Below are 27,318 nucleotides of genomic sequence, written 5' to 3' on the forward strand. Positions count from 1 at the left end.
AATCCCCTGGGTGGCAACGCAACTTTGAAGCCACTCATGGTGATAAGCAGCCTGCTATTCATTCCTCCCAGCTGGCGCTGCCCCGCTACAGTGGCGGAGCAGCCAGAGAGCGGCCATGCCTACAGCAGCTGCCCAGAGCCTCCTCCCAGTGCGCAGCTGCCCGGGCCAGACCCAGAGGCTGCCGGCAGCACACAGCTGCCTGGCACAGACAGAGGAAGCTGGGGCAAGGTGAGAATGGCCACCATTCTTGCAGAAGAGCACACCTGGCATACCTGCCACCACCCAAAGGGCTCTGGGCTACCCTGAGGCTTGCCCCTCCCTGCAGCGGCTCAGAGGATTAACCCGGACGCTGCTCCTGGTGTGCGGGTAACAGACACAGGGAGCGGAGAAGGGCAAGGTGACCAGAATGCAGGAAACGACTTTGTTCTCCCAGCTGACACACACATCACCTGCCTACGAAAACCACTATTGCCATGAAAAGGCAGATGAATTTGGTCCAGTCAAGAATCACACAGACAACCCCCAAGAGAGGGCCTGGGGAGATAGATATAACCAATCTTCCTGAAAAACAAATCAAAATAAAGGTCATAACCATGTTGATGGACCTGCAGAGAAATATGCAAGAGCTAAGGGATGAAGTCAGGAGGGAGATTACAGAAATGAAACAATCTCTGGAAAGACTTAAGAGCAGACTGGATGAGGTGCAAGACACTGTTAATGGAATAGAAATCAGAGAACAGGAATACAGAGAAGCTGAGGCAGAGAGAGACAAGGATCTCCAGGAATGAAAGAATATTAAGAGAACCGTGTGACCAGTCCAAACGGAACAATATTCACATTATACGGGTACAAGAAGACAGAGAAAAAGGGATAGAAAGTGTCTTTGAAGAAATAATTGGTGAAAACTTCCCCCAAATTGGGGAGGAAACAGTCTCTCAGACCATGAAAGCTCACAGATCTCCTGACACAAGGGACCAGAGTAGAACAATACCAAGACATATAATAATTAAAATGACAAAGATCAAAGACAAGGACAGAGTATTAAAGGCAGCCAGAGAGAGAAAAAAGATCATCCACAAAGGAAAAACCATCAGGCTACTATCAGACTTCTCAACAGAAACCATACAGGCCAGAAGAGAATGTCATGATCTATTTAATGCAATGAAACAGAAGGGCCTAGAACCAAGAGTACTGTATCCAGCACAATTATCATTTAAATATGAAGGAGGGTTAAACAATTCCCAGACAAGCAAAAGTTGAGGGAATTTGCCTCCCATAAACCACCTCTATAGGATATTTTAAAGGGACTCCTCTAGATGGAAGCATTCCTAAGGCTAAATAGATGTCAACACAGAAAATAAAATCACACCAAAGAGCAGACCAACCAAATACTAACTAAAGGCAAAAAGTAAAATCAACTATTCACAAAAGCAGTCAAAGGAAACACAAAAGAGTACAGAATAAAACATTAACATATAAAGAATGGAGGAGGAGAAATAAGAAGGGAGAGGAATAAGAATCATGAGACTGTGTTTATAATTGCTTAATAAGTGAGTGAAGTTAGACACTTAGATAGTAAAGAAGGACCCTTGAAACTTTGGTAACCACAAATCTAAAGCATGCAATGGCAGTAAGTACATATCTTTCAAAAATCACCCTAAATGTAAATAGACTGAAGGCACCAATCAAAAGACACAGAGGAATAGAATGGATAAAAAAGCAAGACCCATCTATATGCTGCTTACAAGAAACTCACCTCAAACACAAAGACATACACAGACAAAAAGTGAAGGGATGGGAAAAGATATTTCATGCAAACAATAGGGAGAAAAAAGCAGGGGTTGCAGTACTTCTATCAGACAAAATAGAGTTCAAAGAAAGTAACAAGAGAAAAGAAGGACATTACATAATGATAAAGGGGTAAGTCCAACAAGAGGATATAACCATTATAAATACACATGCACCCAATACAGGAGCACCGACATACGTGAAACAAATACTAACAGAATTAAAGGAGGAAACAGAATGCAATGCATTCATTCTAGGAGACTTCAACACACCACTCACTCCAAAGGACAGATCCACCAGACAGAAAATAAGGACACAGAGGCACTGAACAACACACTAGAACAGATGGACCTAACAGATATCTACAGAACTCTATACCCAAAAGCAGCAGGATACACATTCTTCTCAAGTGCACATGGAACATTTTCTACAATGGACCACATACTAGGCCACAAAAAGAGCCTCAGTAAATTCAAAAAGATTGAAATTCTACCAACCAACTTCTCAGGCCACAAAGGTATAAAACTAGAAATAAATTGTACAAAGAAAACAAAAAGGCTCACAAACACATGGAGGCTTAACAACATGCTCTTAAATAATCAATGCATCAATGACCAAATTAAAATAGACATCAAGCAATATATGGAGACAAAGGAAAACAACAACACAAAAGCCCCAACTACTGTGGGACACAGAAAAGGCAGTTCTAAGAGGAAAGTATATAGCAATCCAGGCCTCTTCAAAGAAAGAAGAAAAATCCCAAATGAATAGTCTAAAGTCAAAATTACTGAAACTGGAAAAAGAAGACCAAATGAGGCCCAAAGTCAACAGAAGGAGGGACATAATAAAGATCAGAGAAGAAATAAATAAAATTGAGAAGAATAAAACAATAGAAAAAAATCAGTGAAATCAAGAGGTGGTTCTTTGAGAAAATACACAAAATAGATAACCCCCTACCCAGACTTAATAAGAGAAAAAGAGAATCTACAGACACCAACAGAATCAGAAATGAGAAAGGAAAAATCACAACAGACACCACAGAAGTACAAAGAATTATTAGAGAATACTATGAAAACCTATATGCTAACAAGTTGGATTACCTAGAAGAAATGGACAATTCCCTTGAAGAATACAACCTTCCAAGACTGACCAAGGAAGAAACAGAAAATCTAAACAGACTAATTACCAGCAACAAAATTGAAGTGGTAATCAAAAAACTACCCAGGAAGAAAACACCCAGTACAGATGGATTCACAGCTGAATTTTACCACACATGTAGAGAAGACATAATACCCATTCTTCTTAAAGTTTTCCAAAAAATAGAAGAGGAGGGAATACTTCCAAACTCATTCCAAGAAGCCAGCATAAATCTAATACCAAAACCAGGCAAAGACCCTACCAAAAAAGAAATTTACAGACAAGTATCCCCGATGGACATAGATGCAAAAATAGTCAACAAAATATTAGCAAACTGAATTAAAAAATACACTAAGAGGATCACACACCATGATCAAGTGGGATTCATCTCAGGATGCAAAGATGGTACAATATTCGAAAAGCCATCAACATCATCCACCATATCAACAAAAAGAAGGACAAAAACCACATGATCATCTCCATAGACACATAGAAAAATCATTCAACAAAATTCAACATCCATTCATGATAAAAATTCTCAACAAAATGGTATAGAGGGCAAATACATCAACATAATAAAGGCCATATATGACAAACCCACAGCCAACATCATACTTAACAGCAAGAAGCTGAAAGCTTTTCCTCTAAGATCGGGAACAAGACAGGGATGCCCACTCTCCCCACTGTTATTCAACATAGTACTGGAGGTCCTAGCCATGGCAATCACACAAAACAAAGAAATACAAGGCATCCAGATTGGTAAAGGAGAAGTCACATTGTCACTAGTTGCAGATGACATCATATTGTACATAAAAAACCCTAAACACTCCACTCCAAATCTATTAGAACTAAAATCTTTATTCAGCAAAGTTGCAGAATACAAAATTAATACCCAGAAATCTGTTGCTTTCCTATACAGTAATGATGAACTAGCAGAAAGAGAAATCAGGAAAACAATTTCCATTCACAACTGCATCAGAAAGAATAAAATACCTAGGAATAAACCTAACCAAATAAGTGAAAGACCTATACCCTGAAAACTACAAGACACTCTTAAGAGAAATTAAAGAGGACACTAACAAATGGAAACTCATCCCATGCTCTTGGCTAGGAAGAATTAATATAGTTAAAATGGCCATCCTGCCCAAAGCAATCTATAGATTCAATGCAATCCCTATCAAATTACCAACAGCATTCTTCAACAAACTGGAGCAAATAGTTCAAAGACTCATATGGAAACACCAAAGACCCCAAATAGCCAAAGCGATCCTGAGAAGGAAGAATAAAGTTGGGGGGATCTCACTCCCCAACTTCAAGCTCTACTACAAAGCCACAGTAATCAAGACAATTTGGTACTGGCGCAAGAACAGACACACAGACAAGTGGAACAGAATAGAGAGTCCAGACATTAACCCAAACATATATGGTCAATTAATATATGATAAAGGAGCCATGGACATACAATGGAGAAATGACAGTCTCTTCAACAGTTGGTGTTGGCAAAACTGGACAGCTACATGTAGGAGAATGAAACTGGATTACTGTCTAACCCCATACACAAAAGTAAATTCAAAATGGATCAAAGACATGAATGTAAGTCATGAAACCATAAAACTCTTAGAAAAAACATAGGCAAAATTCTCTTGGACATAAACATGAGCAACTTCTTCATGAACAAATCTCCCTGAGCAAGGGAAACAAAAGAAAAAATGAACAAGTGGGACTACATCACGCTGAAAAGCTTCTGTACAGCAAAGGACACCACCAATAGAAAAAAAAGGCATCCTACAGTATGGGAGAATATATTCAATAATGACAGATCCGATAAAGGGTTGACATAAAAAATATATAAAGAGCTCACATACCTCAACAAACAAAAAGCAAATAAGCCAATTTAAAAAATGGGCACAGGATCTGAACAGACACTTCTCCAAAGAAGAAATTCAGATGGCCAACAGGCACATGAAAAGATGCTCTGCATCGCTAATCAACAGATAAATGCAAATTAAAACCACAATGAGATATCACCTCACACCAGTAAGGATCGCCGCCATCCAAAGGAAAACAACAACAAATGTTGGTAAGGTTGTGGAGAAAGGGGATCCTCCTACACTGATGATGGGAATGTCAATTACTTCAACCATTGTGGAAAGCAATATGGAGGTTCCTCAAAAAGCTCAAAATAGAAATACCTTTTGACCCAGGAATTCTACTCCTAGGAATTTACCCTAAGAATGCAGCAGCCCAGTTTGAAAAAGACAGATGCACCCCTATGTTTATCGCAGCACTATTTACAATAACCAAGAAATGGAAGCAACCTAAGTGTCCATCAGTAAATGAATGGATAAAGAAGATGTGGTACATATACACAATGGAGTATTATTCAGACATAAGAAGAAAACAGATCCTACCATTTGCAAAAACATGGGTGGAGCTAGAGGGTATTATGCTCAGTGAAATAAGCCAGGCGGAGAAAGACAAGTATCAAATGATTTCACTCATCTGTGGAGTATAAGAACAATGAAAAAACCTGAAGGAGCAAAACAGCAGCAGACTCACAGAAACCAAGAATGGACTAACAGTTACCAAAGGGAAAGGGTCTGGGGAGGATGGATAGGAAGGGAGGGATAAGGGGGAAAAAAAGGGGGGCATTACTATTAGAAACATAATGTAGTGGGGGGCACAGGGATGGTTTTACAACACAGAGAAGACAAGTAGTGATTCTATAGCATCTTACTATGCTGATGGACAGTGACTGTAATGGGGTATGTGGGGGGAACTTGGCGATGGGGGGAGTCTAGTAAACATAATGTTCCTCATGTAATTGTAGATTAATGATACCAAAATAAAAATAAAAATAAAATAAGATTGCTTTTTAATACCCAGGAAGTTAAGAAGTAATATTCTTACCTTACTCTTTAGCAAACAATAACTCAGCCCACCTTGGGGGGCTAGGCAGGCAGTCTTGTTTGATATGTTCCCAGACCAACAGGCCAGTATCTCAGGGAGAAATCAGAGCAGGAAGTTCCTTGTGTTAATTTAATTCTAAATATCAGGGGCTGCTTAACAAGTCCACCCCCTAAGCCTTTTTTCACATTCCCCTAAATCCTCAACCCCTAAGAAAACCCACAACTACGGACTCTTTTGCCCCCTCCTGGCGTGAGCCAGGAGCTCTGCCCTCTCACTTTGTCTTTAAATAAAAGCCTCTCCCTGGCTCTCCTACCTTGAGTGTTTGCTAAGTTCATTCTTCGACTCTGCAAACAAGAACCCCGGCATCAGTTTTACGTTACTAGAGGTTTGAAAGAATACTATATAAACGATGCTCGTTTCAGAATCAGGTTAGAAAGTGTTCTATTCCAAAAGACAGAAGAGATAGATTATGAACATTGTTAAAGATTAAAATTTGTACCTTTTCCCAGGTTAGCCAAGGTCAGTTTTACAATGTGACTTTTGATTTTTTGCTTGAACTACCAGTTCTAACATGAAACTAATGTCCAATTAAAATAAAATTATGTTCCAATTCCATATCAAAATCCCTATTTAAATGACCTCAGAATTAGTTGCCATTTAGGAGTATCTACTACTCAAATCCAGTAGCAGTGTGACAAGGGTGAAGGGCTAAGGGGACTGTTTGGAATCTCCTTTTCAGTCCCCAGTCCCCTATATTGATATGGAGAAAGTATGACTAATCTGCTCAACAAAGAGAGTGGAAGGATTAAGGACCATTGGGAAACTTGCTGTCGGCACCTTCACATTGACCTACACCAGTATCACCTACTTCTCCTCAGGATCCAAGAAAGAGGGATATCTCCTAGCCAGGACTTCTTTCTTTCCAATTATAAACAGAATCAAATTTTTCCATGTCCAAATAACAAAAAAGATTTCCTGCATATCCTCCTTTCTATGGTCCCCCCAAAGATCATTCTTTCCCTTCGCGGCCAAGCCCCCCACAGGAGAGTGCACACTTGCTTCCCCTCCTCCCCATGTCTTCTGTAATGCACCATCACCAGTCTCTCTCCCCAAGGAGGCTCTATCAAAACTGCTGTAGCAAAGGTCATAAGTGAAGCCCTTTCTGCCCAGTTCTGTCTTAATCTTACCAGGACTCTCTACTGTATTTACATTTTTTTCATGACTCTTCTTTATAAACTACTAACTCTTAAGCACTCTGGTTTTAACTTGAGTCTTCTTACTTCTTTGACCATTTCTTCTTATCTCTTTCATAGACACTGTATCCTCTGCCTAAAACTTGATTTGGTGTATAACCCCTAAATTCTGCCCATGATTCTTTTTCTTTTGGCTTGCTTGGGGTGATCTCATGAACTCTGCAGTTTTAACTAGCACATGGCCTGGTAAATCCCACAACTGTGTGACTAGTGTGGCGCACTCTAACTTCAGGTCTGCATCTCTCTCTTCTACTGGATTATGGAATATCCCCACCTGGATAAACCTTAAGTACCACAGCAGACCCTGTTGATGCCCTACCACATAACCCCTAAACCTCATAAACTCAGAGTTCATCAGAAGCTATGATGGCCAGTTTCTGCATGCACTGCTGGATTCCCATCGGGAGCAAGCACATTTCTCAACTTCACTGCCCTCAGCATTCCAGAACTACAGGGATTTTTTTGTACTCAAGGGCAATCCTAAACAAAAAGGGAAGAAAACTGGTGGATAAGCACTCTAGTTTCCATCAGCTCTGTGGGACAATTCTGAGCATGCTCTATGACACTGGCATTCCACATTTCTTTAAAGCTTCCTGTGAGAGCAGCCCTGTCACACAAAGTGGAAACTCACTGATTAAAAGTAGCCTTTACCAACCTGCCACCCTTTCATTCCCACTCCCCCCACTCCCTTGCTTGTCCTTGTCCTTATCATCTCCCAAAGCCCAAGTCCTTGACTCAGGGATTGCTTTCGGTTGGTATCAAATTAAACAGTCATCTCAGGCTCAATACGGACAAAAGGTGACATGTGATCTTTTAACTCCAAACTTGCTTTGTTTTTCTTACTTTCTCAATTCTGTTTCTGAAAAGTAACAGATACCCAGTCACTCAAATCAGAAACCCAGATGCTATCCTAGATTTTTCATGTTGTCTGTACCTATCACTACTTCCCTTACCTTCAACTGAGCTAAAAACACCACTTCTTCCTTGATCCCTCTGCCTGCCATCTCCCTGGCTCTCAGACCTCCCACTCTCCACACTGTGCTCAGTCAGGGGTGATGTAATCTGATCATGGCCCTTCTCTTGTCCTTGCCTCCCTACATGTTAAACCCTTCAGTGGTTCCTGAGCACATGGCTACAGACCAGGCTGTTGGTGAAGCACAGAACTCCCTCAGCAATCTTGCTAATGCCTACTTTGTTCAGGCTCACCTCCATCCACTCCCCCATTTGCACTTTATGCTCTAGCAAACTAAATGGTTTCCAGATTTCCATATATAATCACCCTTGCATTTCCAATTCTTTGCATGTCTGTGTCCTCATGACTGGAATTGCCCTCCTACACGTGTCCATTTGGCCATCACTTCCTCTAATTTTAAAATGTAGTTCACAACTAATTTTCTCTGGGAAAGCTACCTCAAATGCCTTCCCTATGTTAACCCATTCAAGTGTGTGCTCTTTTTCTGTGTTCTCCAATTGTCTATGATAACTTTTTGTATCTTATAAAGATGTTATTTGGTTTTATGTCCTGCCTGAATACACTAAGAAATCAATGAATTTTTGCTTACCTATCAATGTTTACAAGTAATGTAGGATAGGAAATTTTCTTATTTATTACCTAGCCTTAGAACAGCATCTCACATGCCATTCATGCACTTAGTAAATGGATATGATACAAAACGAAACTTTATGAAGTATTATGAGCTATTTTTTCTTCTTGACAAATAATCAATTCTTGATTTAGGAGAGTGCATATAAAACATCGTTTGGAACAAAGTGTGTTATTTTCTTTTAATTTTGGTTTGAGAAAACTCATACCATGTGTATGATTTTTTAAGTATGAAAATTCCTCTGTTATATATAAATTAACACTCTTTTTATTACTTGGGAAGAATAAAAGAATAAACAATACCTAGGGTACTAACAGAATCACATGTATTATTATCAGTTACTATGACCATAACACGTGTATGTGTGTATGGAGAGAGAAAGGGTGGTGGGAAGGGAGGGAGGGGAGAGAGAGAGAGTGAGAGAAAGGGAAAGAGAGATGAGGATACCTGCACATACTGGTTAATCTTGGGTATGAACACTAGTTAACTATTCACTTGTTGGTGAACTTGAGCATGTTCCTGTATTTGGTATGTCTCAGTTTCCTGTTAAAATACGTACTTTAAATGTTTTTATAAGATAACATGACATAATACACGTGTAATTATTTCAGGCATGTCTAACACATGACAGTTCCTAAAACCTGGAAGCTGAGCTAGTATTTATAAAGTATTCCTCATTTTATCTGAGAGGCCTCAAAGTATTTGGTAGGTATTTATGCAAATGAGCTTAAGGAGATTTTTCATTCTTAGCATCATACCTCTTCATGTAGTTCTCTCCAACGAGAATTAAATGTCTCAAGTTCCTCATTGATCAGTTCATCCATGACTCCACCATCTGTTAGTGTCTGCGCCAATATGCGAATCTGATTTGGGTTATCCTCTGAATGTTGCATCAAATTTTCAAGTGACTGAAACACATTTGCAATAATTACTATGTCTCTTCTTTTTCTAAATACATTGAATTATACAAAGTGCTCAGCATCTTCTGATTTACATATCATTAAGTTATCAGCAATTTAAAGCAATATTTAATTGGGATAATAAAACATGGAAGATCATTGTTATTTAAAAAAATACGATGTAGCTGTATATAAATCTTCATGAGGTTGTGGCAGGACTGTGAGCACTTTGCAGTGAATCCCAGGCACCTTCTTCTTTGATGCCTTCTACTCCAAAAGCTGCAAAAGTAAAATACTCAATTTCTCAACTTCTCTTAACACTAGTGATGGCTAAGAGACACAATTCTGAAAATATATGTAGGTAGGAATTCAAGAGGAGAGTTTCTCTTCCCAAATCAAAAAACAACACAGTCTCTTTAGAAGAAATCCCTTTGCTCTGCATGCTTTCACACATACATGGCTTAGAGGTAGAGCAGCCATCTTTGAACTGGGAGGCGATAAAAATCAAGATGAGGGCCTTCAGTCTGATCATTTAATAGGACAACTGTATTATCATATCCTTTGTTCTGGCCACCAACCTTTTACTAATATGTAAGTTTGAATCATCTTTTTTTGAAGATGTGTCATGTTATTGATTCACAAGGAATGTTTGGTCAATGAGTATCTCTGAATAGGACCAGGCCAAAATTATAGACCACTTGAAACCTCTCTCATTGTTCTTTGATACCATTTTGGTGTTTACAATTCTCTTGTGAAAATAAGGAAGTTTAAGTTTCTGCTGTGACATTTCTAGGATCCCAACTCTGTTCCGTCTGTAATGAGGTCATGTTATGCATTTATTTTGCATTTTCTTCACATCTTGATAATTTTTGCACCTTATTTTAACATATTTACACAGTGGCTGTACTACAAATGGCTCTATATACAATATATAGGCTAAAACTACGTATTCATTGTACATAAAGGATTTGCCAAAAATACAAAAAAATGCAGAGCTCATAATTAGTTAACTGTCAGAAGTTCACCAAAATCAAAGTTTATATCTGTAAACTCCTTTAAATTTTACTTTTTAAAGGTCTTCAAAACAAAATTTGAGAATGTACTAAAATTGTGTATGTACTGAAATGAACTAATGTACTATGAATACTTTAAAGATGTATTTCTGATGTCAAAGCATACCTATTTAATACCTCAAAACATTCTGTAAGGTGCAAATTTATGTTTTAAGTAATTCTAAAATGTGTTTCAATTAAACATATGTAGCTTTTAAGCTGGAAATAATGTTCTACATTGCCATCCTGGTTAGCTGTACTCCAAAGGAGCAAAATTGTACATTCAACTCGTCTTTTGCAGGTCTGTAGTAGATTTAAGTAGGCAAAGGAAAGTGTCAACATAGAACTTAGTGAGATAGCAAACAGCAAATGTCCTCTGCAAGAGGTTATTTAAATCCTCTTTACAACCTTGAGACTAGAAGATCGTTAAAGGAAATAAAGGCTTCATCCAGAATGCCAGTGCTGGGGGAGGCATGGCAACTATACTCTGTGCTGTTTTCTTTGCATTTACTTTCTATGTGGTACTTGACAACTTTTAATACTGCACATAAATTATCATCATTTAGGTTAATTCGCAACTTACATCTAGCACCGCAGAGATTTCCTCAGTTCCACCAGGAATTTTTTCAGTGGTTTTAAGTTTGAATTCTACTTCATTTAGCCACTTGTTTGCTTTCTCCAAGTATGACAATAACTCATGCCAACATGCCCAAACTTCCTAAGAAAGAAATATATATCACAGATAAAATATTTTGATAGAAAAGTGAATGTGAGACTTTGGCATCTCTGTTTATAAAACTGAAAATACGTCATATTTATTTTACATCTGTCACCTTTCCTTTGCAGTAGATAGCTGAAAACGCAACTAGTCATTTTGATCATCTAATATGTCTATAATTACAAATCATTAAGGAAACATTTTATTATATGAATAAATTCAAGATTCAGTGATTTGCTTTTTCAATAAAAATTCACATTACCATCTCAGAAACAGAAAAATTAAAGCAGACATAAAAATGCAAACGTAAACCTAACATCCCAACACACCGACTTTTACCACTCTTCTGTGGCTTCCTCTAAATGCTATTGTATATGAGTAATTTGATAGTTAAAGTATGGATTTAACTATAGTTCTCTTTTCACTAACATTATTACATCATGTACTTTTTCCATATTACTAAGAAGGCATATTTTTAATGAAAATCTAAGGTTTTCATTTCAATGCCTAAATTTTGGTACCTTACCAGTCAACATTTCTTAGATGGACTATTTTCAGCTTTCTTGTTGTCATAAATTTGTGGTGAACATCATCATGAATATGGATTTTTTCCACATTTCATATTATGTCCTTGAGGTATATTATCAGAAATATGACTAATAACTATTTCAAGGAGATGACTATTTTTAACTGGCTTTTGATACGGATTGACAAAACTAACAAACAAACATATGCATATGTAAAAAAGCAAAACTTTTAAGATTGTTACCAGAAAATACAGAAGAATATTTTTCTGACCTTGGGATGGAGAAGGATAACATAATAAGACATTTCATAAAAAACTCATCATAATAAATAAATAAACAAATTGGATTACATTAAGACTCAAATGTTCTATTCATTAAAAGTCACCATAAAGAAATGGAAAAACAGCCTCAAACTTGGAGAGCACAATTGCAAAACTGTAACAGGTGACTAAGAAAGGAATGACAAGTCAATTAAAAGATGAACAGACAACACAATAGGAGAGCAAAGGAAAGCCTGAAACAGCATTTCAAGAAAAAAGAAGCATGCAGATCTAATAAACATATGAAAATATGTAGTAATCAGGGAAATGTAAGTCAGGATCACAGTGAGATATTTTACCATGTTAACTGACACAAACGAGAAGTTTGACAATTCCAAGCATGAGAGAAGATATGCATCAACACAAATTTGTATTTATTGCTGGTGTGTGTGTATACTGGAATGGCCATTTTGGAAAACAACTTGTCACTCTAGTAAGATACATATTCACATCACCAACAACCCAGACATTCCACTTTTAGATACACATCCTCAGAAAAACTGCTTTGCACGGATAACAAAGACAGTTGAGAAGGTTTGTTTCAGCACTTTTTATAATAACCAAAGTTTTTTCTTTTTTTAAAAAAAGAAAACAATCTTGATGTTGGCTGGCAGGAGAATGTATAAATACACTGTATCACATTTAACAGAGAACACATAGGTAAAAATGAAAAAAAAATTAAACAATATGGATGAGTCTCAGACACAAAAATGTTGGGCAAAAAGGGGAAGCCCTCGAAAACTAATTGTTACAGGTTACAATTTTTTTAATGCTTGAAACAAGCAAAATTGAGCAATATACTGTTTAGGTATTCATTTGTGTATGATAAAACATTTATAAGCAAAGGAATAACTCAGGCAAATTTCTGGACTGTGGTTATTTCCATTAGGGAAAAAGGAGGACAATGCACTAGAGGGTAAGAATATAAACATGGTCATTTTCCATCAGCAAACATACACACGCACACACACACACACACACACACACACACACACACACACACACAGTAGTGCAATCACCACGGCCTGCTACCCCCACTACAGCCACAAAAAATAAAGCCTAGGAAAGAAGTTTTATTCTAGGATACACTAAAAATTCTATCAGATTCCCTCTATTTTTACCTTTGATTATAGGCTTTGCAAATGATTGGGGACATTCCCTCTCTAATTTGAAAAGTACCAGTCTAACCTGCCTTGCCAGCCTACCAATACTCGCTTGGTATTTTATGTAGTTTTTCCCAGGAAGTGAAATTAAGTATTTTGCTTTAGAAGGTGATAGAAAGCTTAAATCTGGGTCATTTCCAGCTCCTGCTGGATTACAGGCTGTCTTCCTTCTGGGAAATATCCCAGTGGGAAAATATAAATATCCCCTTAAATACCCGAGGGTACTTTGGAGCTTTGAAGATAAGGAGATGTGATTGGTAATGCATCTTATTAACTTTGGTGCAGATTGAGGTAATGAACTACCTTGCTGATTTAACCATCAGGATGGATGGCCTCTTGTGTCCTCGATGCATATGAAGGACACAGCTCTCGAGAGGCTGAATGTACCGGCTTTACAGGTCACCTTTGCAAAATAAAATATAGTCCTGCTGCTTGAATCAGAGCTAAAAGCCACTTAGAATAACTGTTAAGCTCAACAGTTTGGAACTTAAAATTACTTTGAAATCACAGAATTCAAAGTGGCTTTGTAGGGAGTACAAATGAAAAAAGGAAACTTCCATTCAAAAGGGTTCATGGTGCTGACATTGTAATCTCTTCACCCCCTGCTTTAGTCACTTTAAAATACTTCATAAAATGTAAAAGAAAACATTTAAATTCATTGCTGCTTTGTGCAGTAAGTATGAACAGTCTTCAGGTAGCAGAAACAAAGAGGGAAGTTAAGATCATATAGAGGCTGGGAAGCCAAGCCTGACAGAATACTTGACAAAGTATCACAATAGGGTATACGACATATGAGCTAGGGTATGCAACACTAACTTGGGGTTGGAAAAGCGGCATTGGGTGTATGCGTTCCAGGGAGACGGAAAAGCATGTTTCTGCACCACCTATCCTGGAAACATAAAGTACAAATTTCCCACCCACTGGAGTATCAGGAAGTAGCAAGGAAGCTGAGAGTCTTTTGGATTTTAGCTGGGAAATAAGGATCCACTCATTAGAAACTGAAACCTAAGCTTATCTCACACATGAGACAGAGCATAACATCTCTAGGACCCTGGTAGGGACAAATAGAAAAGTCTCATAAGGCCCTCTGACAGTTTGGAGCAGAGGGGATTTCCAGTAAAAAACAAACAAACAACCCTCTTATAGGGGAGCTCAGAAACAAAAAATTACAAGGCCTGTCAAGAAATTCACTGCCATCAGAAGGAGTCAATAGTTTTAACAAATGGTAGAATTCACACATTATGATCTAGAGGTAACAGAACAATTTGAAAGAATTTTATAATAAGTTTAGCCTGTTGTTAAAAGTTGGCAGTGGAATCTACTTTTCTTGACATTTGCAACTAGAGTTCTTACTTTTGAAATAAAAAGGGCTAAATTCCCTCTTCTATGTTGGGAGAACTTTTGCTCCATTTTTTCTCAAGACAATCTAAATAGTGGGGGGACTCAAAGAGAGGAAAAACTGGAAAGTAAGGCAATTTTTTCTCACTTTTTATGGGACAGTTTAGGGAAAACTCATCTGGTCCATTTTCTTATGGGATCGAAAAGACTATTAACCATCAAGCAGTTGGACATATTCAGAAAGGAATGGTAGATATCCATTCCCTATTCCCTATTCTGATATGTCCAAAGAGGAATCAAAGACAATTCTTTCAAGTTCTCATTCCTATAATCATAAAATATGGGATCTGCCAGTGCCTATGGGATAAGTTGAAATGTGGTAGGTAAAAAAAGACTGCAGGGGATTATGGGAGCATGGGTCGAAAAGACACAGATTTCAAAGGAATGTGGTGTTAAGGCTACTGGAAGAGTCAGCCTGGAATTCTTGTTGAATATTGCAAGGTACTATGTTAGGACAGAAGATATTGTTTGAGGTTCAAAGTCCATAAAAATAAAGCCAACTGGGATCTCCAATGGACCACATCAAGTCTATACAGAATAAGCCAGAAAAGCGCGATAACCAAGGGAGCCAGGTGATAACAGACTCATCATCACAAATGTGTGTGGATGTTAATAAAAGGGAATAGCAATTTTGGCCAGCAAAGAAAAGGACACTCATATTTTCCTCTCTTTATCCTACCTTATACCAACACTTAAAGATTACTACTAAGAAACTGAGTGGGGAAAGGTGACTTTTTCTCACACCCACCTCTGTATAAATTGCTAAATCCACAAGATTAAACTAAACTGGCAGAAGATACTAATAAAGTATTGGGTTGAAATTTAAATGAGGCTGACTTTTAATAACAAAATGAGTGAGAAGTTATGGAGTCAGACTGAAATAATGATTAGGAAGCCAACTACTAAGCAGAAAATGAGGTTTGACCTGGTTGGTTGCAATTATTGCAAAAACAAACCTGTGTCATGTTTGTTATTCATTGAGACTTCTCAACCAAACAGATTACTCTGCAATTGTCTATGCAAATATCCAACTAAAGGAAGAAACAGAATTACACAAAAGCAGATTATGTAAAAGAAGAGACAAATTTTCAAAATAACTAAGTAAAATCTTAAGAAATGGAAAAAACGGTGCTTGAAAAAATACAAAACCACATACACACATACGATATATGTGTGCACAGATACAAATGAACATATTTCTACATCAAAGGAATAAATTATACAGTAGGCAGCTGAAGAAAGAAATTGAAAATTGGAAAACAGATTTTAGAAAATTACCCAGAATCCAGAAGACAGAGATAGAAATACAGAAATATTAAAGGGAAACCAGGTATCAGAATACAGGAAGGGAAGATCCTTCATAGATCTAATAAAGGTTTTCCTAGGAAGGAATGGAGAGATTGGGGCAAAAAAAACCTTCAAAAAGATAATGGAGACCACCAAAGAGAGAATTGATCTTTCTGTTCTTATCAATACACCAGGTGACAAAGTATAAATGAAAGCAAATTACATATAGAAACTGTAAAACATTAAAGACAAAATTTTAATGTACCAGAGAAAATTATAAAGGAACAGTACTTTGAGAGCAGACTTCATAACAGCAAGTACTTTCAGGAGAAAATAGAATGATATGTTTCAATGTTGTAAAAAATAACTGTCCCAGCAGAATTATAGGCTTAGCTAGACTATTACTGAATAACGAGGGCAAAATAAAGGCATTTTCAGTCATGCAAAATCTGAGAACATTTGCTATTCATACTCAGTGAAAGAGCAGAAGCAAGGGAAGGATACAAAAAGCAAAAATCATCACAGAGATTGTTAAAATAGTATTGGCAAATATAAATAAATATTACTAAAATAATAACAATTATAATAGCGATGACAATGGTATCTCGACAATTTAAGGGGCTAAGAAATACGGTGCAAATGAGATAATAGGCAATAATGATATACAAGATGGTAGGTAAATTCAGAATAAAACCATTCTAATGGTTCATCTGTATCATTATTACAGAGGTCCACAGAAATATTTATTATTGCTGGACTTTGATGATTATGGTATGCAAGATAATAATTAAGTATCCTATAGATATAAAAATAAAGAGCATGTGTATTCCAAAGAAATGAGAGGGAATAAAGGGACTAAATAACTTGATAAATTCAATACAACTATGGAAGATGAGAAGTACCATAACAGATGAGAAATAGAAGGATAATTCAATAAATAGTCCTGACGATTTTGTTAATAATGAAAAGAAAAGATCATGTTGGAAAACATACCCCAAAATAGATTTCTGATGGATTAGTGTATATTTTAAATTCACATGAATAATAGGAAGCAAAGAATAATGATGATATAAAGAAATTAAGAACAGAAAATTATATTTAAGTGTTTTATTTAAATATAGTCAGAAAGCAATTTCCTAGATACAAAAAGTCCTTCCCCCATGTAGTATGACAGTGAATTAGTTGTGACTTCCTTAAGACTTAAGATTTCATTCCCCTCTTCCCTTCCCATTTTTAGTTTTGTTTCTGTAGCACTCACAGAGTACTAATACAATTGATTCTCCTTTATATTCTCAGCTGTAATAGTTCCTGGCATATAGGAGCTAGTAGTCAAGTGTATGAGGAGCAAATTGGATAATAAAAAAGGAGCAGAGACTGATAAAGAAGGAATTGTAATTGATAATGAAGAAACTCAGAGATCATCTTTTATCATTAGAAAGTAATAATAGTAGAAATACTGTGAATATAGGTAAAATATACATTTTTAAGGTCTAGTCGACTGACTTGAGTTATATTTGCCTCTAAATATCAAGCGCTGAGTACAAAAAGCTACGTTGACAATACTGTTTTTCAACAATAGGGTTCCTGAATTCTTTAACAACTATATTCACAAAGATGACTCAGTTCATATGGAGGAAAGAGGCTTAATTTAGCACCCAACTGGCAGTGTTAGCATTTGGTAGTAGGTAAAGTTTTGTGCTCCTTGGCACAACCCTTACTGTTTATAAAGAGTATTTTATTGAGAGGGAATCAGTTTATTTTTGATGCAGTTACATGATAATCATTGAGTGATCTGACTTTATCAACTATTTTAAGATAAGCATAAGCTAAGGCATGTGGGAAAGATAAAGCAGAACTTATTAAATACAATGTAAAATGCCATTCAAAAAAGAGCTAGTCAGATATGTCTTGTAAAAAACTCTATTGGCACCACAATTATTAAACCCAATTGTAATAAAATGTATTTCTCCACAGAATACCTTCCTGCTAAGATACTTAGGACTTTATGCACATTCAAATATATGAAAAAAATACCAGTTTCTATAAATGTTGAGAAAACACATAGGAATTTTGTGACCTAATAATAATAATGGTAATAATAAGATTTTGAACCTCAGCCGCTCACACTTATTGAGCACTAAGCTTCATACTTTAGATAGAGTAGCTCATTTAATTTTCTCAGCACCCTGCGAACAGGTCTTGTTTATGTTCATTCTACAGATAAGAAACAGTTTTACACAAATTCAGCAACTGGCCCAAACTCCCAAACTCATAAGTGCCTAAGTGAGGAGTTCAAGTCCAAGACAACAGAGTTCATGTTCTTAATCACTGCACTTCATGTACACCCCTAAGCTGACACATAATTGATAAAGATCAAGAAAAGCAACTGACTTCCAAAGTCTTGCATTTCCCATTCAGCCTGGTACAGAGCCACTGGTAGTTGGTGGTCAGGGTGTCCAGTTCCTTTTTTAAGGCCTCTTGTGCTGCGGGTGGAGCTTGAGCTATGACACTGTTTACGGACTCAGTAAGGAGTTTCACTTTTGCTTCTTTTTGTTGGGCCTCTTCTTTAGCTCTCTGAAAAATAAAGAATGCTCTCTTAATTCAAGGAAACTACTTTACTTTCAAAATGCATTCCTATATATCATGCACTTTCCTCCCCACATTATTCCCGTTAGCAGGAGATTAATAAAAATAAATCTAATACCAATTCCAATCATGTCCATAAATGTTGGGTTAGTTAAAATTGGACATTTGAAGGAAACAATGTATAATCAGAAAGAAAGAACCCTTTAATCATAATGGTTTGAAAAGAAGTCCATAAGTGGATGTGGATATGTATTTGTGGCCATGTGCATGCTGTCTCTCTCTCTCTCTCTCTCTCTCTCTCTATATATATATATATATATATATATATACATACACACGTGTGTGTGTGTGTGTGTGTGTGTGTATATATATGGCTGTTTGAAACGAAACAAATATTTCAGTATTAACTAGGTTCAAAAATTTCTCAAGTCTGCAATTGAAATCACTTACAAATTACTCAGATGGATGAATACTAATATCAGTACAAATATTATTTAAATCAAAATATAATTAACAAAAAATCATTTTCATAATGCTAGATTTGGGACCATATTTTGATAAAAGAAACTTATGTGGCTGACTTGGTACTCACAGCTATGCCATGGTCTTCTCCTGTTGAAGATTAATTGTTTCACAGAGTATCAATATCAGATAAGACTACTTTGTTTACGATTGTAGATCATGATGACAATACCACTAACCTTACATAATCATGTAAGAGTACAGACAAAAACATAAGCACTGTCCAAACCACACAATATCAAACACTTCCCTCTCCTGGTTAATATGAGTCACTGCTGCTTCCTTATCGATTATACCTTCAGCCTCACTCTCGTCTTCATTCTAGGAAAGAGTTATTAAAATGCCCAATAACAGAGTTATTCTCACTCACTGATAGCATGCAATCCAAAGCAAAGCCTTAAACCCTCCCTCAAATCATCTAAGACAAACAGAAATCCTACAGTGGGTTCTTTCTAATATGGTTTTGCTCACACAACCCATGGTTCCCCTGGTGTGTATTCTCCCTCATTGCCAAAAGTACTAAACCCATCTTGTTCAGCTACAGGATAATGCTGGTGATCTATGACTCAACTTCCAGTGTTTACAGGCATGTTAGACATACTCACACCCTCATCTTCATTTGGGTTGCTACAAAGGCCAACCCTGAGGTGAGCCTTCAAGCATAAGTAGTTTGTGTGTGATTGAAGAAAACACTGGTAGGGGAATGGATATGGAGAGAGGAAAGGATACACTATAAAGCCCAGCAACCATGGCTGGTGACTAGAATTTAATCCCACTGGCAAACTCTGGGAAACATAGGATGCAGGGTAATCCCACTCGGGATGAAGAAACAGGGTATTTATGCATCATCTCTTATCACTGGTTCAAGGCTGTTTGGGGAAAGTTAATTGCACAGTAGTGAAGCCTGACTCACAGGTGAGAAAAGGGAGATTCAGGGACCACAGAGAGGCTTCAGGAAAAGAAATGCAGCTTCTGGCAGGTGGAAACTGGGCTCCCATGCAGTGCAGAGGTGAGAATTGGGGGATAAGGCAGGAAATGGACAAGCTCAGCTATAAAAATTGACTTTATATTTTTTGCAATAGAATCACCCTATCTATGCCTTTGAATTTAGTCCCATAATGCCTTAAAAGCATATAATATAATGGCAAACACAAGTTGTTTGAATACTAAATGATTGCCTTCAATGATTTTAATTTAATTGGTTAAAATTTTAGTTCAAATTCTAAAGAAATCTGTTTTTTGGTATCACTGAGCATGGGAGTTTGTATTTACACAAACTATATTTTGATGATAACAATTTTAGCATCAAAAACAACTGTGACAATCATTAATCACGTAGTACATGCTGCTGTGTGCCAGGTCAGACATGTTGTAGGGGCCGCCTCACTGGCTCGTTAACAAAACCTTGTCAGATGTGTTTTGTTTTCTCTATATTCAACATCAAAAAACCGAGCTTCAGAGAGTTTAAGTAAATCACCCTGGAAATTACATCTTTTCCTTCTTATGGTTTCTGTTAACTAAAATCTTCCATGAGATGAAGGAGTATGTTGTGATGGATCCAGTGAATGAAATTATATTTTATACAAGTTACAAAGAGCCCAGGCAACTATCAAATGCAGAATGAGGAATACTTCTTTTCTTGATTTTTAGGCTTCCATAATTTTTTAAAAACAGGTATGTAGTTGTTGGGAAAAATTAATATTAGAAATGGAGATCATGACAAATCTCTCCACTGTAAGAAAAGGTAGAAAAAGTGAATGACTGGCATACTTTAGACATAATCCTCATCAGAAGAGTTGACTTTCGCTCCCTTTATTTCCATGAGTCTCGCCATCATATACTTAGACACCTTTCACTATCAATATCTTGAACCAGTGGCTCTCAAAGTATGGTTCCCTGGAGCCACTTTGAAACTTCTTTGGCATCATCTGGAAACTTCTAAGAACTAAAAAAGTCTCAGGTCTTATGCCAGACTCACTGACTTAGAAATTCTGGGGTGTGGCCTAGCTGTCTGTGGTGTAACAAATCCTCCAGGTGATTCTGATACTCAGTTGTGAGAATCACTAGTCTGGTTACCCCCAAAATAAGAACAGCAAATGCATTCATGTAAGCGCTGGTAAGCACTAAGAGTAGAGTAACAATAGTGTAAAGAATTTTTAAAAGAAGAAGAGTTAAAACTGAAATTCCAGAAGTTTTCTTAAAAGGGTTTACAGCCTACAGTTACTGCAAACCTCCAAAAGAATTATGAAGTGGCTTGAACAGACATGCCAACCTATTGGATTCTGGACACAACCATGGAAAGGAGCAGAGGTCCAGTATACCTTGATAGAGAAGCAACTGGCTGCTGTGTACCATGCCCTGCTGGCTACACAGCCCATCACCAGAACAGCTCCAACCAAGGTAATAACCACCTATATCATTGTGGGATGGGTGTGAGAATGGACCCAAAGGCCATGGAGTGGCATGGCACAGATGAATACACTGGCCAAATGGGGCGCATATTTACAGCAGCATGGCGCCCTACTAGCCCCTTAAGTGGAGAACTCCAGCGCTTATTTGGGCCAGTGATACATACCAGTGGAAAGCAGGAAGAACTTGCTTTTGAGCCATTGGTAGCCAAGAGTCCTTATCAGGAGGGGAAAAGCCCCTACACCTGAAGATGCCTGGTATACATACAGTCATGAACAGCCCCCCAAGTGGAGGACTATGGCTTTCCATCCTAAGACTGAGACAATATGGCTGGAGGACGGAGAGGGGAAGAGGAGCCAATGGGCTGAGCTGTGGGCAGTAGGGCTCATGATCACCCAGGAGTCCTCCCCTATAGGTGTCTGCACTGACAGCTGAGCCACTTATTGGGGCTTGACCCTGTGGCTATCAACATGGTACCATGCCAACTAGATGGTTGGTCACCAGCCCTTTTCAGGGCAAGAGTTGTGGCAAGACCTATGGGCCTCTGGTCAGACTAAGAAAGTTACCGTATATAATGTGACTGGCCATTTGCCACTGGCAACCCCAGGGAATGAAGAAGCAGACACACTGGCCTAGGTGCATTGACTAGAAGGAAATCCCGCCTCTGATGTAGCCCAATGGTTACATCACCGTTTGTTACACATGGGGCAAAAGACATTGTGGGCTGTAGCCCACCAGTGGGGCTTGCTGTTGGCCTTTAAAGAAGTGAGCAGATTCTTACAACACTAAACTATGTTTTCTACCTTTATCTTGTATCTACCTACCACTTCAGCATTTTATTAAAAATAATAATAATAAAGAGAGAAATGTGGTATCCACATATAAATCAAGTATAAAAACCAAATGAGTATTCATATTTGAACTGACTGTTTATAGTTCATAATGCATGAGCAATACCAAAGGTTTCTGTGATGGCTGCCCTTGTACTGTTCACCATGTAAGAACTTATTCACTATGTAAGAATTTGTTCTCCATGTAAGAACTTGTTTGTTATGCCTCAGAAGATTGGAGACTGACAAAAATTAGGCTTGGGGTGGATTAATGATTGTGCATTGAGCATTGACTCCCCTATACAGAATTTTATTGTTGTTAACAACCATTTGATCAATAAATATGAGAGATGCCCTCACAAAGAAAAAAAAAAGTATACACTTCCAATGGTAAAATAATAAGTAACCGGGATGTAATGAATATAGTCAAGATATTGTAACAGCTTGGTATGGTGATAGCTGGTACCTAGAATTGTCATGTATATAAATGTTGAATCACTATGTTGTACACCTGAAACTAATGTAATGTAATACCGTGTGTCAACTACCCTTCAATAAAAAAATAATTATCTACAAAAAAAAAAAAAAAAAAGAAAAGAAAGAAGTGAGCAGAGCCCAGAAGGGGTGCCTTGTGTGCTCTAAGAGGGACTTAAACCGAGTCCTTCAGCAACATGGGACAATAGTAAGAGGGCTGAAACCCCCTCTCAGGCAGCAGATAGACTATATTGGGCCTCTGCCTATATCAGAAGGATATCGGTATGCCATGACTTGTGTGGACACAGCTACTGGACAGTTGGTTGCTTCTCCTGCATATCATGCAGATCAGCAAACAACCAAGAGGGGCCTAGGGCATCTCTTTGCAGCTATGGCCGGCCACAGGTGATTGAGAGCGATCAAGGCACCCACTTTACTGGACATGTGTTACAAGAATGGGTGCAGCAATTAGGAATAAAGTAGAAATTTTATGTACCATATAACCCTACCAGGGCAGGAGTGATAGAGAGGTACAATGGTTTGTTGAAATCTGGCCTGAAGATGGACATCAACAGTCTATGGGGCTGGTCAGTTCACTTATGGACAGTGCTCCAGTGTTTGAATGAGAAGCCTTGAAAATGAGCTTTGAGCCCTGTGGATATACTATCACACATTGCTGCCTCTCCTATACAACTGTATGTGCAAACCAAGGAGGAGTTACTGAAACCAGGATAAGGCCAGAAGAGCAACATATTGCTGCCAGCCCCAACTGCAGTAAAACCTGGAGACACTGTTGAGTGGACATGGCCCTGGACATTTCGACACATGGGCCAGTGATGGCGGGCCCTTTTGACACCTTAGGGAAAAAGGCCTGGAAGCTGGCCTCCTGTGTATTCCTGGAGTAACAGCAGAATGGCCCCCAAAGATCACAGTAATGTATCCAAAACATCCAGGGGGTAAGAGCATCTTATGGGGAAGTTTTGTTTAATCTTTATGGCCAGTGCATGTACCTCCCATGCCCCTATATACTGGCCCATCTGTAAGTCCCACAGGGAGGAGGGTGAAAGTGTGGTATACTAGACCAAGCCGAGATCCCACTCCTCCCATTGTCCTATCAGAGGACCACTCTCTTGCATGCATCCTACCTGATATACAAGATTTGCTTATGCTGGTGTCATTAAAACATGTATTTTATGGCCCTTATAAGGTTATTTTCTTCTACAGTCCCTGTGGCCAGGACCTGCCTCCTGGCTGCAGCTTCTGTGTGATGATTACTCTGAACTCCCTACTTGTTCATCTACTGAGTGCCTGTGGAATGAGCAAACTATGGACTTAATCTGCATAGGACTTGGAACCTAGCTGAATCCTCTGGCTGGAGGATTATCATGATTTTATTGCTGTTGTTATTGTATGCTATTAGTCTGGTTATAATACTCCAGTTTTCTCACACATGGGCCATTGAAGAAGATGGGGAACAAGTAGATTGTGAGGTGAGATTTCTGGAGAGCTGGGTGGTGGTTAAATTGCAGTATTTTCAGAATCTCTCACCTGGCCTTAGTGCATCTCCATATCAACAGGTGTTTCCAAGGGGTGGAGAGAAGTAGCCATTTCCATATCAATAGGTAAGTGCAAGGGCGAGTGAGGGCATGTGTGGACTGGAGAGGCTAGATGGGGTCCCTTCTTCTGCAGCCATGTCACGAGAGACACAGGAGAGCAGAAGTGGACAGCTGCTTGTAAGAAGTAAATGGTTTCTCCTACTTTATTTCTCCCTTTGACTGATTTTGGTTTCAAAGGTATTTTTGCCCCGGGATTTTCCCCTCGAGTTACACCCTTCCTAAAATGACATTCCACCAGCCCCAACTCCCAACTTAAGTGTAACTGTTATTTCACCATCCTGGCTTACTTTTTTAGACAAATTATCATGATCTCAAATGAATTACATTTGTTTTTGTCTCCATTCAGTGCCTGCCCTCCCACTAGAACGTAACTTCCAAGAAGTCAGGTAGCTCTTATGTCTTGTTCCCCACAATATTCAGTTTCTAGAAGGGTGTTTGACACATAGTAAGTATGCAATGCTTGTTGTTTAATGAATGATAAATGGTATGTGTGAGTAAAATTGTAATATTTCCAGAATATCTCGCCTGGCTTTAGGACATCTGCATATCAATAGGCGTTCAGAGGTGGAAAGAAGTATGGCTTTAGCGCATTTACATCATTCCTCAGAGGTGGAGAGAAGTTCATCTCCGTATCACTGGGTAATTACCTGGGCAAGAAGGGCTTATCTGTACCTGAGAGGTGAGGGAAGGGCCAGTTTTGCTGCTGCTGGAGCAGGAAAGAGAGACTGCCCCGGGACTGCAGTTTGTAAGCAATAAATGGATTTTAAACTTTCTTTCTCCCTTTGACTGATTTAGGTTTTTAGACGTATTTTGCCCTGGGATTTCCTTTCCCCAGACTTACAGCATGTTAGAGTAGAATGATTTTGTAACTTTTAATACTCTATAAACTGTTACTACTTATCCAAATATAGTCTTCCTTATATATTTTATTTTCCTCCATGTGACTGAAGCCACAATACATTTGATATTTAAATATCTGAGTTCTCATGTGAATACTTTCTGCTATTAATTATAATAAATATTTGTTGAATGATCATATAATTATATAATAAAGGACATGTAAGTAATTTCTTACCCTGTGAGATTAATAACAATGATAATGGCAATAATAATTAACTAGTTTTAGGCATCTACTTTGTGCCAAGCATTCATTGCATTAGGACTTTCACATTTCACCCTTCTAAGAAAATCTGAAAAGCAAAGCATTTTTATACCCAGCTTACAAATGAAAGAATCAAAGCTCAGTTGGTTTATGTCACTCACCCAAGGATACACATAGTTGGCAAGGGGACAAACCATGTTTTAAACCTAAGTACCTGGCTCTATAGTGATGTTGCTCTGTCATGAACCCTCAAACCAAGTATTTATTACTATTTCAGACAAGTTAGTAGAATTAGATTATAAGCTGTTGCTAGTACATAAAGATAGTATTTTCATTATAGCTGAAAATTATTAAGTGCTCACTCTGACCTAAGCAATTTACTTACATGTAAGTGTCAGTAATGAGTTCATACATTCAAGTAAGGAAATGAGATGATTTTCAAAATGATAGTAGTTACACTGAATTCTTAGGTGCCCAAGGCCATCCTGAAGTGCCACTACATAGAATCAACTCCAGGCCTCATTTTCAAGTCCCTGCTACATATTAGTTTCTTTGGCCCTAAATCAATGTTATTATTTTTTTTAATCCTATTGTTTCAAGAGAAGGACATGTAAACTCAGTCCTTTTAATCCACATTAAAGGCCATTAGTTAAAATATTTAGTACTTCCAAATCCCAAGAAACCCCTTTAAGCCATCAAATGAACACAACCTGTGACTACATATTCCACTGTCATTTCAATAATATTTTGTTGTATTTTCAATTTGAATTGGCATCAACTAGGAATAGCTAATGTGAGCAGCTGATTTCTAATCTCTCAATATTATATAATTTAACAAGAAAAATGTTTCAAACTTTGATGGTCAATATTTATAGATTCACCACAATACATTAAAATTAGTAAAAAGTTTCAGAATTCTACATAATGTATATCAAACTTGAAGCTAAATTAATTAAACATCAACCTCTGCTATTAAACAAAGTAGATTGTGCAGAATCACAATTTCAAGCATGTTCCGTCTTTCCTTTTTTTCTTTCTTTGTTTTATATGGTTTATTTTACCTTCATCTCTTCAACTGCTCTCTGTAATTCATCTGGAGTTTTATATTCAAAATCTCTCTCCAGGTATTCTTCTTCAGCTTGTGTCATCCATTCATGCATCTCTGACAGATCTTTCTGAAGGCTGACAGTTTTATCCAAACCTCCCTTTAAGGCTTCCTTTCTGGCATAGACCTTCCATAAAACAAACCAACAAGCCAGGCATGAATACTGAAAGTTACAAAACATTACCATTATATTATTTTGAGCAGTCTGTAACTAAGAGAAAGCTTAGATAGAAAGAATGAAACAATTAGTAAGAAGCTTACAGGAATGAGAAAAATAACTCATGGTGATTGGATACACTTAATTTCACAGAAGCATCAAAATAAGATATACCATTTACTTGGCATGCTTAATAAAATGAATGGAATCCCCTTTGACTGTAATGTAGCTCTTGTGTATGGCAATGCTTTTCTGTGAATACAGAATAACAAACTTTTTTCATAATATATATCAGTTGGAAAAGTAAATCAATTGGCACACATAAAGATAGAAATTGTTTGTGCTCTTTGACCCTGTTTTACAAACTCAAAAACCCTAGGAACTTAACAATCAAATACCCACAGAAAACTCATAAATCAGAAAGAAAAAAATTAGAAAACAGATAAAGAAATTATGTAATT

General features: G+C 37.7%; 1 protein-coding gene across 1 annotated transcript in view; it reads right to left on the bottom strand.

The window, feature by feature from the left end:
* The window catches only part of DMD (dystrophin), a 2,193,636-nt gene that overhangs the window by 1,309,868 nt on the left and 856,450 nt on the right, over positions 1–27,318 (bottom strand). The window contains exons 26-29 of the mRNA XM_036917975.2: positions 26,657–26,827; positions 18,448–18,630; positions 11,227–11,361; positions 9,451–9,600 (exon numbers count right to left, since the gene is read on the bottom strand). Coding sequence (XP_036773870.2) covers positions 9,451–9,600; positions 11,227–11,361; positions 18,448–18,630; positions 26,657–26,827 — 639 coding nt within the window. The remainder of the gene's footprint in view (positions 1–9,450; positions 9,601–11,226; positions 11,362–18,447; positions 18,631–26,656; positions 26,828–27,318) is intronic.

Source organism: Manis pentadactyla, chromosome X (genome assembly GCF_030020395.1).
Source record: "Manis pentadactyla isolate mManPen7 chromosome X, mManPen7.hap1, whole genome shotgun sequence".
Lineage (NCBI taxonomy): Eukaryota > Metazoa > Chordata > Mammalia > Pholidota > Manidae > Manis > Manis pentadactyla.